At 36.1% G+C, this 14,779-nt stretch overlaps 1 protein-coding gene across 9 annotated transcripts in view; it reads left to right on the top strand.

Moving 5' to 3' along the window:
- Window positions 1–14,779, top strand: part of PAN3 (poly(A) specific ribonuclease subunit PAN3) — an 82,640-nt gene that overhangs the window by 25,167 nt on the left and 42,694 nt on the right. For 5 of the 9 annotated variants that reach the window (XM_075050669.1, XM_075050671.1, XM_075050672.1 and 2 more), the window contains 2 exons: window positions 2,000–2,062; window positions 11,106–11,267. The exons of 1 other annotated variant lie outside the window; for it this stretch is intronic. In XM_075050669.1, coding sequence (XP_074906770.1) covers window positions 2,000–2,062; window positions 11,106–11,267 — 225 coding nt within the window. The remainder of the gene's footprint in view (window positions 1–1,999; window positions 2,063–11,105; window positions 11,268–14,779) is intronic. 3 more of the 9 variants (XM_075050670.1, XM_075050674.1, XM_075050673.1) reach the window with 2 other exon arrangements.

Genomic DNA, 14,779 nt, shown 5'->3' with positions numbered 1-14,779 from the left:
TATAAGAATGCTTTGGGTATGAAAATTAGGACATAGCCCATTGAATTTGAAAACAAATTGTTTTTGTTGTACTGAGGCACAAGCCACCTGCAAGCCTTTATGGCAACAAGTTCTGAATACGTTAAGAATCATTACCTTGTTTATTTGTACATAATGTGAAAGTAATTCTTACAGTTTGAAATGCATTTAGTTTGAAAGACACTATGATATTATTGGGAAACTGGGGTTTGGGATTTTTTTTCCCCTCTTAACTTGTATTGAGAAATCTCTCTTTTGCTGAGGGCTAGACAGCATCTTTAGACACCTTTGACCTGCGCCAACACAGGTCGTGGTGTTTTCCAATTATGCACTTACAAATGCAGTGGCTGGAATAAGAGACAAAAGTTTGGTTACACCACAGTTCTTTCTCATTTTTGTGAACTGTGGCTCATCAAAAAAAGACATTGTCTTCTCCCAACCAGTTATCAAATTTTACTTTCACTGACTTTCATGATTTACTACTTTTCTTATTAGCCACATGATTCTGAACTTTCCTGTAGTTGATAATGCATTGTCCTGAAAGGAAGCTACATCAGCATGCTTGTGACTTTTCATAGAGCTTCATTTGTGTGTTGGCAATTGGGAGCTCTGTATCATTCCTGCAGGTGAAGATGGAGCTTAAAGATAATTACCATCGCTGGCCCATCAGATTAATGTTCCTTGAAATGAAATGCTGTTGTAGAATGTTAATTTCCTAATATTATGATGTATCCAAACTGCATGGAATCTCTGAATTGCCTTTTTCCTTAATGCCAGTATAGCACACTAGAAGTTGGAACTATAAATGTGTTGTTTTATGCACTTACTGAGGATAGTAAGAGTGAAAATAAGCATACAGTCCTTTTTAACACAGTCTGCAAGAACTAAATATATACATACACACACCCCCCTATGCATGTGCATGTGTGTGAGTGTGTGTTTATGTATATAAAACACATGCACCAAAGAAAATGAACTATCATACAGAAGTATTGTGAGAGTGACCACTGCTTCTAAAAATTACTTCAAAGTTAATTAAAAGTACAAAATGAAAACAAACCAATTAGTGTTTGAGTGTAAAGCTCAAATAACTCAAAAGCTCAATTACTAATGTAGAATCTTTTCTGACTTGGTCCCTTTTATCCCCAAGAAAAAAAATCAGCAAATTAAGCCACTTGCTGCTAAAATAGTATCAAGAGAAAAATCTAGCTGTGAAACTGATTGACTTGGATTTTTTCCAATTAATATCTCAAACTAAACTGGCATTAATTAAACAAGGTTTGTATTTTAGTTTGCATATTAATAATTTATTGTTTATGACTGCTATTTTGTAATGTATGTTTGTATAAAAGGTTGTTAAGAATGGGGAAGTTTTAATCTAATACCACTTGAGCTGTCTAAAATCTAGGCATCCAGGCTCCCTCTATAGTCAGCAGAGAGAGATGAGCAGCTTAAAAGAACGTTCAGCTCACACTGAGAATAGTATCTTGGGAAAGACTAGATGTCAGTGACTCCTTTAAGTGGATAAAAATTGATGGCTAAAGTTATGAGAAATCAATCACACTTTTGTGACTGACTGACTTTTACTACCAGGCAATGCATTGCAAATAGTCGTGGATGTAGTTTCTTAATATTTTTAGTATTTTTTGAGTACAATATTCAAATTCAATAAAGCGATTTCCTCAAAAGCACTAAATGCTTTAGTACCGGGTATTTAAAATCTTGTGTGATTTCTTCCCACCCCAGTAACTGGAATTTATTTAGAGCTTGAGCAATGTGATTTATCAGGCCAGTGCTTGGTGCCTGCTGTAACACAAGATGGATGGCCTTCTAGAAGTGTGTGCTTCTGTTCATTGACTCTGAAGGGAGCCTTGGTGACTAGCTCAAATGTAGATGTTTACAACATCTATTATTTGAGAAAAAAACCTTTCTGTTTTCTTGCTAAAAGCCCAGGGCTAAGGTTTTGTTTGTTCTGACCTAGCTGGCAAAACCAGCATTTCCTTCGTTTATCACTGACTTGGAGGACAGATATAATACAGTCTTGGTAAGTGAACAAAGAGTGATTGCTTTCATTTACAAATTATAATTCTGATATTTTAAATATTTAGAACTATTAAGTTATTTGTAACTATGTAAAAACTGCATGTTTGTGTTGTGTAAAACCGTGAATAGTTTCTATAAAAGCATGTAATATGTAGGTGTGTTAAGCAAGGAAGTTAAGTTTATTAATTTTTATTGTCTCTGGGTATTGCTGATCTTATTATCCTGGCAGCCCTTTAACAATGGGCAAGCCATATAGGCATAAATATTTTATATCAATAAAATATTAAAGATAAGACTTGATGATTATAATTGTGAATATCCTTGCTTTTTAATTAGCTTTTTTGAACCTAGCTGGTGTGACTGGGCTATTTAAGTTGCTTATGATTATTTTGATGTTTAAAGACATTCTACTTGTTTAAAAAGTAAACATAGTCTTTGATTTTTTATGAACATTCTTGAGGTTATTTTCTCTGTTTAGAAATTATTAAACTGCATTTCAATTTTAGATTTCAGGAAAGCTAAGATTACTATTTAAAGACATTTTTATAGGATACTTAAAATGAAATCAAAGGAGCTAAGTATTTCTGTAGATGGAGCCTTGGTGGAGGTTCTGTCAACTATAAAACCTTCTGGATTTACTGTCCGCTTGTTGTAACTCCACATGCAGTAAGACAAGCAACCTTAAAGTGAATTTCCTATAAGAGATTTCCAGGTAAGTATTAATCTACAATGCACAAATAGGATTTGTGAAGCATGGAACAAAAGCTAGAGTTAGTAATAGACTAACCCTCTTTCTTGAGAATAATGATGTCACACTTACTTCATTTTTCAAATACATGTTATGCTTGTTAAAAGTAGGGTCGCATTTTGCACTTGAACTTCTTGGGTGTTTTTCCTAAATTGGCTTTAGCCATTATCTAGAAAAATGCTCCCCTCTAAACCCTGAAATGATCTGGCTGGAAAACTCCTTGCATTCATTTTGGTGGTTCTGGTAAACAGCTGATAAAAACATGTGCGACATAACCGATCAGAATCTGTTGCCAAGGGAAGGACAGCTTAATGCACTAAAAAGAAAATATATGATGAAACTTTTGTTTGAATTTGCTCTGAGACTGTTGCCACCAATCCAGGCTAAAGGGTTCCCCTACTTGTCACTGGTCAGCCTTACAGGATAGTGAAAAGCATTGCTTTTACATTTTACTTTGTTTTTTCATACCTTCAATCCTCATGAAAACTGAACTCTTCTGAAAAGTTCCTAACATTGGTTTATTTCCATTTCATTTTTTTAATTGTTCAGTCACACCTAGAGGAGGGCGATTAAGGTGAGAACCACTGTTAGTCCACAGTCTGCAAGGAGTGAACCAACTGCTGTAGAGAACAACTTTCAATACAATTTGAATGCTGTTTCATATGTATTTTGAAGAAATATTTTTTTTTTTTAGACTCCTTCCATTTGTTGTAGGTGAGTAAAAGCCAGGACCAAAACACTTAACTAGATTAGAATGGAAAGTGTAAGAGAGATTATTTGGACTGAAAGTCACCCAGAACAGGGTGCTGCTGTTTAGTGCTCTCTATGGAGATCTACAGCAAGTAAGACTGGACAGCAGACTTGTTTAATTTGTATACTTTGATCAGCAGTCATAAATGTGCAGAGAAAATTATTTTGAAACAAAAGACTGCCTGTAAGCCTAGTCTGCATAAATGCAAGCTTTTTAACGAGTACAAGGAGAATTTCCCCTCTTATGTTAAAAGAAAACAATAAGGCTAACTTCAGGTCCTGTGGAAACCAAATTCTTAAAACCTAAACTATTGCTAGTTTATTTTTGAGTGTCCTGTCCTCCGTCTAGTTTTGTTACTTGTTGGGAAGCTGTATTTCTCGCCAGCTTCCCGTCTCCAGCTCTATCTTGACACCTCTGATACCCGATATTTATCTTGCTCAGTGGTGTTCATTGAAAAGCCATGTGTACCGTGTTTGGTCTTGCTGTATTTACCGTTAATGAAAATGTGCCCAGACAGTTGGTTTGTGTTTCATAGCCTCCTGAATACCATCTCAGAAGCATGAATCGTGTTCTGAGAAGTTGAGGGGTCATTACCAAACACCACGTCATGTCACTGTGTTGTAAACTGCAGAATTATGGCTGCGCAGACTTTATAATGTACCTGGACTAAATTTATATTTCAAACTTGAAATTTTCCTTCTGGGATTATACACCCCTACTGCAATAATTAAACATCACAGTTTCTAAGTGATGCAAAAACAAGTTGTTGCAGGAATATAGAAAGACAGACTATGCTTCTAGAGAAAACTAATAAATGTTTGCAGGTAGTATGATGTTTACCTTGGTCTAAAATGTGTTTTAAGGGTATGATATCATTTTACATTTTTCTTTAGAATAGTTAGTTATTGGAATTGTTCCTTGGTTTTGTGCTCTTGCTGTCTTAGTAATTACTGCATAGTATTTTTTGTTTTTAAGTGTGACATGAGAGAATGTATTATTCACGTTCGGTTTTGTGTATGGATTAGTGATCATTGTGTTATGTAAGAAATCAAATTATTAAAGCGCTTCCTTTTAGAAATATGTAACATTTTGACATTGATGAGGAGTTGTCATATTTTTGTTGCCTCATTCTATTGTGTATTTGAAGGAAAAGAGCAGAATAAGATGACTGTGTAGCGCAGCACTTACCTTAGAATTGTATTAAAAAGACGTGTGCTTGTTTTGGTTTTGTATCTAAGCAGGTCAGATATATGTTTATGACCTACAGACATCTAAAACTTTAAACGCTACCCTCCCTCCCTATTTTTAAAGCATAACTTTACAGTTAGCCACCTATGCTTTGTCAGGTGCAGCTTACAAGCTGAAGCAGTTAACTACAAGTGTAACTTTAATGTGCAAGATGCTTTTGCTTACATTTACAAGCTTTATTTGATTCTTTCTATGCCAAAGTGTATGTAGTCTTTAAGAGTGATTTGCAGTAAAATAATTGAAAGATTTTTTTTAAGCTTGTGCACACATTTGTTGAAGACACTGTGCAAATATTTAAAGCAGCTAGAAAATAATACCAGTTTTCAGAAATCATGTGCTTAGTACAGACCATAGTAAAAGTTGCATCAGTCTTTAGTCCTCTTTTACCTGTATTTTTGGTTCTTAACTGTGCATTACTTTTCCACTATTTTTATAAGTAATATAAAAACTTCTGGCCTATTAGAAAAGAGACCCTTAAACATAAAAAACCCTGTAGTTTTCTCACTGGGTGCCCCTTTAGCAATGGAGTTTTTGAAAGTATATCTTGCGGTGGTGGTATTCTGGCAAGTCTTCACTACATAGTTAGATCTGCTCTAATGATGGTGGAAAAACGCCTGCTTTTTCACCAGCTTATTTCAATTCAGCAGGTGGTATTAGTTTCTTTGTAAAGAACTTAGTATAAATACATCTGTGCTAGGTTTTAGCTGTTGTGGTAATTTATACCTCATCCAACCTTGCTAGGCTGCAGAATTGGTGAGAAAAGATTTGGCTTAGATATGTCAGTTTTCCTTAGCTCCTTCTGAACCCTTCAAGATTTTCATGTCTTCAGCGTACATACTCATGAAATACACTTTTTAGTGTGTACACCTGAAAAGTTTTCCTTAGCTATGGTTTAAAATGCATAATGTAATGCTTGATCTGTTGCAGCTTTTGCTCTAAAATTTGATTCAACCGAGAATGTATGGTTGGGGTTTTTTTTTGCAGTGATCGTGTATGTTGCTCTGGAATAAGACCTATTTCCATGCGAAATTGCACATTTTAGTTTTCTTTGGGTAGAAGAATCTTTTTTTGTTTGTCTCTGTATGATACTTTTTAACTAGTGAAAGTTTTATCCCCAGCCCAACCCAGGGTTTCATGAACAATTTAAAAAAAGGGTTCCAGATGGAAGGGTGGCTAGTCTGTAAGTTCATGTATTTTCAATGTATAACATTATAAACTTAAAAATTATAAACATTATAAATGTTAGCAATACTCTTCCTTTTTTCATAAGAAAGAAAAAAAAAACACCCACCCAACAACAAACACCAAAAAACCTGTTGACCAGGCTCCTATTCCTTTTTTTGTGGACATCAAAGTAAAAAAATTGATTTCAACCCTCAGAAGTTGAGATACAGAAAACGAGTATTGTCCGCCTCTCTACCAGTGAGAGGTTGTAATGGAAGAGGAGAGAGTATCTCGGTTAGCAACAAACCCAAACCACAGGAAGGGGTTTTGTACCTCTATTGGCCATAAAACTTAAAAAGTAACAACAAGACAACTTCTCATTTTCATATTACCAGCTTGCAGATCTGTTAGGATACTCCTGGTGACTATACCTAATGTTCAGGTGTAACACCTTGTAGAACTCACTGCTAAATCCAGTTATGCAGTTGCAATCACAATTAAGATGCTTCTTAGCTGATTGTGCCTGTATAGGGATTCTGCCCGGACTTTTGTGCTTTTCCTCAATAACATATTGAAGTTCATATCCATAGCTTAGCTGTGTGTTTCAAGTACTCTCTTACTCCAGCTAATCGGTTATGGCTGTTGGGTGAAAATAGCAATGATGATACCAATGGCTTGTAGTTAACTTTTAGTTTTCAAGACATAATACAACAAAACTTGGTTCTTTTTCAGTAGACTAGCATCCTAGCTAAGTGTTTAACCTCTTTTTCTAATGGTCTCTTTGCCACTAACTTCTGTTGAAAAACTGAAGTCTTACAAAACAAATCAATGTTGAAACTTAAATTGCATCTATTGCTTAATTTTGTTGCAAGTAGTACAAGGAAGATATGATATTGTATACCTGATCTTTCCTGTCTGACAATGTAATATTTATTATAATCTGATTGTACATTGCAGATACAGTCAACTCACTGTACAGCAGATGAGCCCTAGCTAATGCTACTGTGATACCTTTTAGCTATGGCAATTTAAGGTAATGCTGCTTAATTTAGCCTGCCATGGGGAAGGCTTAAGATCGCTTCTATTTGTTTCAGTAGTATATGTACATAGACAGCATTACCGTAGCTCAGATTGTTCACAATACTTTGAAACACAATAGCCTGCTCATGTGTTTGTATGCCAAACTTAATTGTGCATTTTTTGCTACACAAAATATCTTGTAAATCTAAAATTCAAAGCCCCCCAGAGGTAAGTGCATTTTAAGGAACAGAAATGTAATTTGGGATACAGGTGATCCTGAAAAAATCCAATTGCAGGTCTTCAGTGGAAAAAAACTTTGGAATTGTGTAGTTTGATTTGCCAGCTTATCCAGACTTAAATATTACATGGAAGTTATTACACAGGAGGAGTCTATACAGTTTGAATCTTTGTAAACCTTTTCTTGTTTGGATGTATTCCTCTACAATAGCCTTATAACGTCTTATGCCAGTAGTATGTCCAACCCTGAATTAGAAGGAGGAATTGCCCACTGTCCATGGAACAGGAGGAACTAGGGGCAAAGACACTGTTAGAGCAAATAGTAGCAAGAAAATAGACTTGCTAAACATGTTCCCAGATGACTTGAATGAATGGGAAGCAAATAATTAAGCTGACTTGAGGAATAGTTTCTAGTGTGGGCTAATTAAGTTACTCATCTGTGGTAGTGTTCTGTTGTGAAGATGCTACTCAGGAAGGACCTGTTTGGTTTTAGAGTGGATTTCTTTCGTTCAAGTGTAGTGTTTCTTCAACTTTGGGGGTTTATCTTTCCTAATATAACACCTTCCCTCTAATCATGCCAACCAATGGCTTCCTACCATTAATTCCTGGCAGCAGCTTGGTTCTACAGGGCAAGGGTTATAATTATTAGCTATGGTTGAAAATGCTTACCCTTCTCACCCTGGGGATCCAAGCTGTTACTAGCAATTAAAGGTAGTTAGCTGTTCCCTGCCTCATGTAAACATTTGCAGCCAGTAATTGCTACTGCTTCACACTTCTTTGCCCTGAAGGAACTGAACTCTTCCACTAATGCTTTGTAATAATTTGGTTTTGTTGGGTTTTTTTTCTTTCTCTTAGGTTTCATTTTAATTATTGTAGTTTAACCTTATTTTTCCTTTTAAAAATAATTGTGATGTTTTTGACCTTCCACAACTCATTTGGAACTTGTAACCATATTAGGAGTTGCAACCTAGTTTGAGAAATAACTTGCTAAAGGATTATGAAGTATTTAAATGCTTTAGCCATCTTCCCCCCACCTCAAAAAAAAAGTTCAGTATGTTGAGCTATCCCTTCATCTGTATGGCTGAACAGGTTTTTTTACCTCATAGAAAGTCTTCAGGGAAGGCAAAAGTGCAATTGCTTTAGTAATTGTCCAAGAGAAATTGTCCCCATGCCAAGAAGTTGGGTTGGTTTGTCCAGATTGTCATGCCTCTGTGTTTTAGGTAGATATATTAGTTTAGTTCAGAAACAATCAGTGGTTGGTGAGTTCCTGCTTGTTTCAAGATGAACTGTTCTGTTTCTGTTGCTTTATTTGCTGCTCTGTGTAGAGGACAGGGATGTAGCAAAGTCGATATGCTTATTCAAACTGTTCAATCTATTTGATCTTTCAACCCTTCTGTTGAACCTCTCTTCTTGGCAGACACTTTTTTCTGTGTTTTCTGGTCTCCTCTAAACTCAGATTGGATTTCTGAATCAGATGCCATTTTGCTCATTGAAAACAAGTGTAATTTAGAAGTACTTTGATGCAAATAGGCTGACATTTATTTCCAAATGTTAATATTGTATATTCCATCTTCTAATGTCTGTCTGAACAGTAAAATTCTGGCCTAATAATCCCCTGGTGATGTTTTATAGTAGATAGTGAAAGTAAAATTTTAATTTAGTCTCACCCACTTCTTGGTTTAATTTTTTCATACCAGTAGGCCAAGAACTATTGGTATGTGAACTCATATTGTCTCTGTGTTGCTTTATGGCATAGAATTGACCATTGTTTGCACCCCCAGCCCCCCAGTATGGTCCTTCATAAAGCCTAAAATACAGTTTCATTCTGTTGCCTGGAATCTGAATCCCATTGTAACCGAAATAGCCTCCCTCCACATTGGCTCAGTTCCTCTTTTGTTTTGGTTCTCCTTTTCAAAATATTTATAGATCACCTTTTATTATGGAGGATTAAAAGAACCCTTTATGAATAGGATTGTGTTTGGATACTGTGTTGTAGTCCAGTAGTCTGAGGCATTCTGTGCCCCTGCACTTGGTAGAACATGGAGAGAGATGGGGAAGCTGCCAGGGAAACTATTACTCTTCATTACGTTATTATTTCCAATAGCCAGGCTAAGGAAGACTCATACTGCATTCAAACCCTGCCCTAAATTCCAGCATTATTTGTATGTCTGGCTTCTCAGACCTTACAGCTTTGGAGTTACGATATTAGTAGTCCTTCTGAATTACTAAGATGGTAAGTTGCCCAATAGTTGAGTGATTCTTCCAATAAACAACCAATACTTAGATTTTCCATGATCAGGTTTGCATTCGAACTATAGCAGCACTTTGTACTACTGATCACACAGTTCGTGAAATTTCTAATTGGTATGGCAAAATTCAGTCTTGTTTGTTGTTATTAACATTGGTTAACTTGATCTTCATGGAGTTTGTTGCCTTTGTTGTTCATAGTCAATGTTGGTATCCTTGGAGTCTTTTGTTGTGTGGGGATTTTTTTTTTTTTTTATTTAGGGTGATTTGTGGGGGTTTTTGAGGGTTGGCTTTTTTTTTTTTTTTTTGGCAAATGAGGTAGTAGTGACTCTGCTCATTTTTAGAAGTAGAGGAGGGAATCTGTTTAGGTTTTGTTTTTGCAGCCATTTTATGGTAGCTTTGTCCTGTGTTTTACAAATTGTGTGTGAGTGGGGAATCTTCCCCAATTAGATTCTCACCTTGTTTCCTGAGGAACAATTTTTAAAATGCATATCAAGGTACACATTGCTAAGATTTCTAAGGTGCCAGATGAAGTAGATATCTGAATAAAGGTAAGTTAAGTTTTGATTACTTAAAAAGTGGTCTATATCCAGATGATGATAGTTGCATTTTCACAATAAAAAACCCACAAAAAAACAAAAAAAAACCCACAGCAAAAGAAAAACAGACCAACCCCTGCAATTTGGTCCAATTGTTGATGGTCTATATATGCATAGATACTGAAATAGTTCTTTCGGTGGTATTTGCTATCTAGGTAGATACACATAAGTTTGAAAGCATAGAGCAACCTGGGGAACTTCTGTACTTTAGCTGTTTGAAAGCCTTTAAGAGATTGTTGTGGTTTGGTTGTTTTTTTTACAGTGTGCTTTTTTTAATTTAATGTTCATATCATGCTTTATGAATAGTTTCATTTGTAGAGATCATTGCCAATGTAATAGAAATGTCACTTCTATTGAGGTGCAAGTACCTCATGCATGTTCACTTCCTCAAGCATGTTTTATTTTCTCAATTTTAAGTCAGTTTTCAGTGCATTTATCATGGTAATTGTTGTCTGTTTTCACTTAAGACAGTAGCTGACATTGGTCTTTTGAATATTAACTTGAGCAGAAATGTTTTTCTCATTGAGTTCTGCTGCAATTGGCTACTCTGTTCTACCTGATTTTTAAAAGCAAGTCTTCAGGATATGAGTCTTGGAGAATTTGGATTTAAAAAGAAGCATACAAAAGCCAATGTTAATTTCTTGTTTGATAGAAATCTCAAGGGAAGTGTTCATTATTATGATGTGATTGAAGGTATCTATTTGAGAAATATGGATTTTTTAAACAATTCCTCCTTTTTACAGAATTCTCCAATTTATACTCCTATTTCAGTGGCTGACTTGTGATGGACAGTTTCGCTTACAAATAATTAGTAGTCCCTGAAGGTTCTTTTCTTTTTTTTTTTTTAAAGTATTGTTTATAATAACCAAATAGTCAGGATTGAAAGGAAACAGTCTCAGATAAATTTTACTTGCAAATTGTTTCCTATTCCACCAATCCAGAAATCATATCACAGTGTAATACCTGTTTTAGTGTAGCTTTAGATGAGGGTTGTTAGGAGTGGCCTGGTTTCTCTCCTTCTTTTTCGTAGCCCAGGAAGTATCGACTGGGGATGCTGGATGAGAGGATAGTTCCGGTGGGATCAAAAGCAAGAAAATCAAAGAACCCTATTGGCTGTCTGGCTGACAGGTGTAAAACAGGAGTACCCATCAATATGGTTTGGTGGAACAGAGTCACAGAAAACAATTTACAGGTAAAATTATTTTTTACTAGTCACTTTTTCAGTATTTTGGATGCTTTATTTTAATTTTGGGGCAATGTTAGAAGCAGTTAGTCCAAATACGGGTTGAGATCAGATCAAATATTTATTTCACAAAGTAGGCATCGTGGCCCTCCAGGAGAGTGACTCGGAGATGTTTTATTCTCTTCACCCATTGCTGTGCTATGTACTTTGCTTGATTATGTTATAATCTCCAGAGGAGGAGCAAAAGTAATCACTAAATGTATTCTAAAAGCAAACAAACATAACCTTTTATTTTAATTATCACATGAGGAAGGTTTCTACTGGCAAAATGAGTAATCTTTGTTAAAATGATTGACACTTAATGCAAATAAGTTCGCTCAGCACAGAATTTGAAGATGTCACTACCATGATCAGAAAGTGTAAATTCTTAATTTTTATGTTGGGATAGTTTATATTGCTCAACTTGTTTGTTAAACTTTATTGTTACTTTATTCCTGAATTTTCTTCAGCTCCTTAAGAGGGGGGAAGGTACAGCTGGATTTGAGCATCTCTGTACAGAAGTAGCAGGTTATCCTTGGGATGATAATGAAGGATAATTCTAGTCTAGGAGGAATCTGCTCCATGTCCCTTAAAATGGGGTGTAGATTGAAATTATTATAGTGGTGGGAACTGCAGCACTGCTGCTAATACTGTTTTGCACTCGTGCAGTGCTTTTGATTCTCCAGAGATCGTTATTTTACTCTTTCTATAAGGGTTGTGTTCTTTTTGATGTTTTCTGAGTGAGGTGGGTAAATTGACAACAGACTTATAACGAGAATTTGTGGCACCTTAAGAGTTTCTTTCAGTTCGCTAAATTTCTGCCATGTAAGGGCCAACAAGAAGTTAGTATGGGACCCCTGCCAAATGCAAAACCAGTATTGATTACTTGATATTTGGACATCTTTGTGTTACTGGAATTGGGAGTCATGGGCAGCATGATGCAGTTCAAACTGATGCTCCATTGTGTAGGGGCATTTGGGCTCAAGTCTGTCTTGGCCCTTTTACTGCTGGGGCAGCAGCACAGCCAGTGGTGGAGAAAAGATGAAGCATGAAAGAAACATTGGTAGAAGGACCAGGTAAGGTTGCAGAGGCGTGGTTGGAGCCTGTGAAGCATTACTTTTCTCAAGGGAGAGAAGATTGACAGATTGACTTTATCATGTGTATCTAATGGGAGTGTAAACCATAATTAGTAGACAGTTGCTCTGAGAAGAGAGATCAGGGAATTGGTCTTTGAAGTTCAGGTGGATGTTAAAGGGCAGGAGAAGCCTCGTTTGTACTCATGCCCTGCATTATTTTCTCTGCTGTTCAGTGTCCCTGCAAGGTTTGTCATTGATCTTTTCCACTTAGAGTAGAGCAGAACAACTTAATGTTTCTGGAGGCTGGAGAGCCAGTAGTCTGAGACTTGGAGCTTCTGGCCAGGAGCAATTGTATTCTCAGTACCTGTGCCATCCGAAGTTGTGTTGGAAGCGTGGCAAAGGGAAGCTCAAGGTCCCCTGGCTTTCTGAGATTAGTGGGAATAGTTTGGGATTGGGTGCAGAGCACGTGGCTTTTCAAGGGTGCAATTCCAGGCTCCTTTATTGTGCCAGAATCTCAGCTATGTAATTGATTTAAACTACGTACAGCGTAATATTTTCTATTATACGGTACAATTACATAGTTTCTCATGGACATGTGGGACTTAAGGAAAGCATGTATGCGCATATGTGGTGGAAATAAGAACAGAAGCATGTTCCAGCTATTGGAAATAGAATTGGAGGAGAAGAAGGAGGGATTGCAGAGAAACACGAGTCTGGCAAGACTGAATGGGGAAAAGTGTAAAAACAGGCTGCAGGTGAGGTTATGAGGATATATAAAGCTCTACACAGATGAGAAACCAAATTTTGTCTTGATGTTTCCATTCTGATCATTGTAAATCTTTATATTGTAGTGTGAACATTTTCTAAGTTACCATTAAAACAAAGCTTGAGAATTGTTTAAAATAGGAAATTTTAATTATAAAAGCACAAAAAATGGCTGGCAAAGTTTGGAACATGAAACTACATACAAATGGGTAGTTTAATACTGAGATTTCAGATTGACCTTTTTTTTCCTACTTGATTATGTATGTGATCCACAAATAGCATTGCTCTTCCGTATTTTGAAATACAGGCTGTTTAGAAGTTTTTGCAGGTGTGAATATAGGTTATACAAACTAAATTTTGGCCAATGGTGAGTGCAAAGCAAAAAGTAGAAAGGTTAAATTATGATGGAGGCACATCTGTTTGAGGGTATGGGTTTTTTTGTTTGTGTTTGAAGATGAGAAAGCAGAATTATATCTCAGAATTGCTGAGGACTTGCAGTGCTGGGCAGGTATGGAAGCTCATGTGTCTCTTTGAATGTCCACTCTTCCAAATATATGATTTTAAGATGTGGGAATACACTATTTCATGGTGCAATGTTTAGAGATTTTTGTCCAAGAAGTGGCTTTTTTAAAAAGCAAGGTAGTTTACAACATGCATTTTAAAACAGTACAACTGTTTCTCATGCATGACTATGAATTTATAATCCAGATCTATTTTCTTTAAATACTGTGTTACATGATTAAAAGTGAAGTCCACAGAGTGAATTGTATTCTGGGTTGCGCATTAAAAAAGCGGAAGAAAACCCAACCAAAAAAACCCTAACAAAACAAACCAAAGTTTGTTCTACAGTGATGTCCTACCCGATATTAGGAAATGTCCTGAGCTACTACACCACCACGATACATATTATAATAGCAAATGGTAATGCTCCTTAAAATAGTAGGAATAGATACACTTTTAGTTATATAGATCAGTTCTTAAGCACCATGAATAACTAATTTTTTTGTTTGTTTCTTGAACAAAAAAAAACCACATAGAAATGAATTTTTCAAATATTTTGCATCAAGAACATGGACTTTTAAAACTTTAGAGTTTTTACAATTCTTTGAAGGATTTTTGATAAAGAAATGTGGAACTATTCCAAATCTTTAAAAGTTTACTTTTTAGTGAGATCTGCTTGCCAAATGTAACAAACTTTGCTAGTAGTTTTATTTGTCTGAGCATATGTTTAAAAAGAAATAAATCTTTAGCCAACAAATTTTACCGAGTCGTAATGAAATTGTCTCTAACTCTTCTGCAAGAGCAGTAGAACAATACAGCTAATGATGTTGATGAATTGAAATTTGTTAGGGATTATTGTACGGGTGATGTGATGACTTGTCACAGTAATTGTGATAAGGTAGCATATTGCACAAATTCAGTAGTGGGAGGGAAAGAGACTTGCTTTGACGCCCTTGGTGACCTCCAGTGTCTGGTGGGCTGCTCTGACATCACAGAATGTGTCCTTCCCTGATGGCATAGTTAACAAGGAATCCTGGAAACGGAGGGGTTGCAACGATGCTCGCTACGTAAAGTGAAGCTCCTTGTATGGGACATCTGCCAATTTGAAAAGAACCCCCCAAAAACAACAACCAAATAACT

Source organism: Buteo buteo, chromosome 18 (genome assembly GCF_964188355.1).
Source record: "Buteo buteo chromosome 18, bButBut1.hap1.1, whole genome shotgun sequence".
Classification (NCBI taxonomy): Eukaryota; Metazoa; Chordata; class Aves; order Accipitriformes; family Accipitridae; genus Buteo; species Buteo buteo.
Note: the sequence above shows the minus strand (reverse complement) of the source record. Positions and strands in the feature narration are given on the sequence as shown.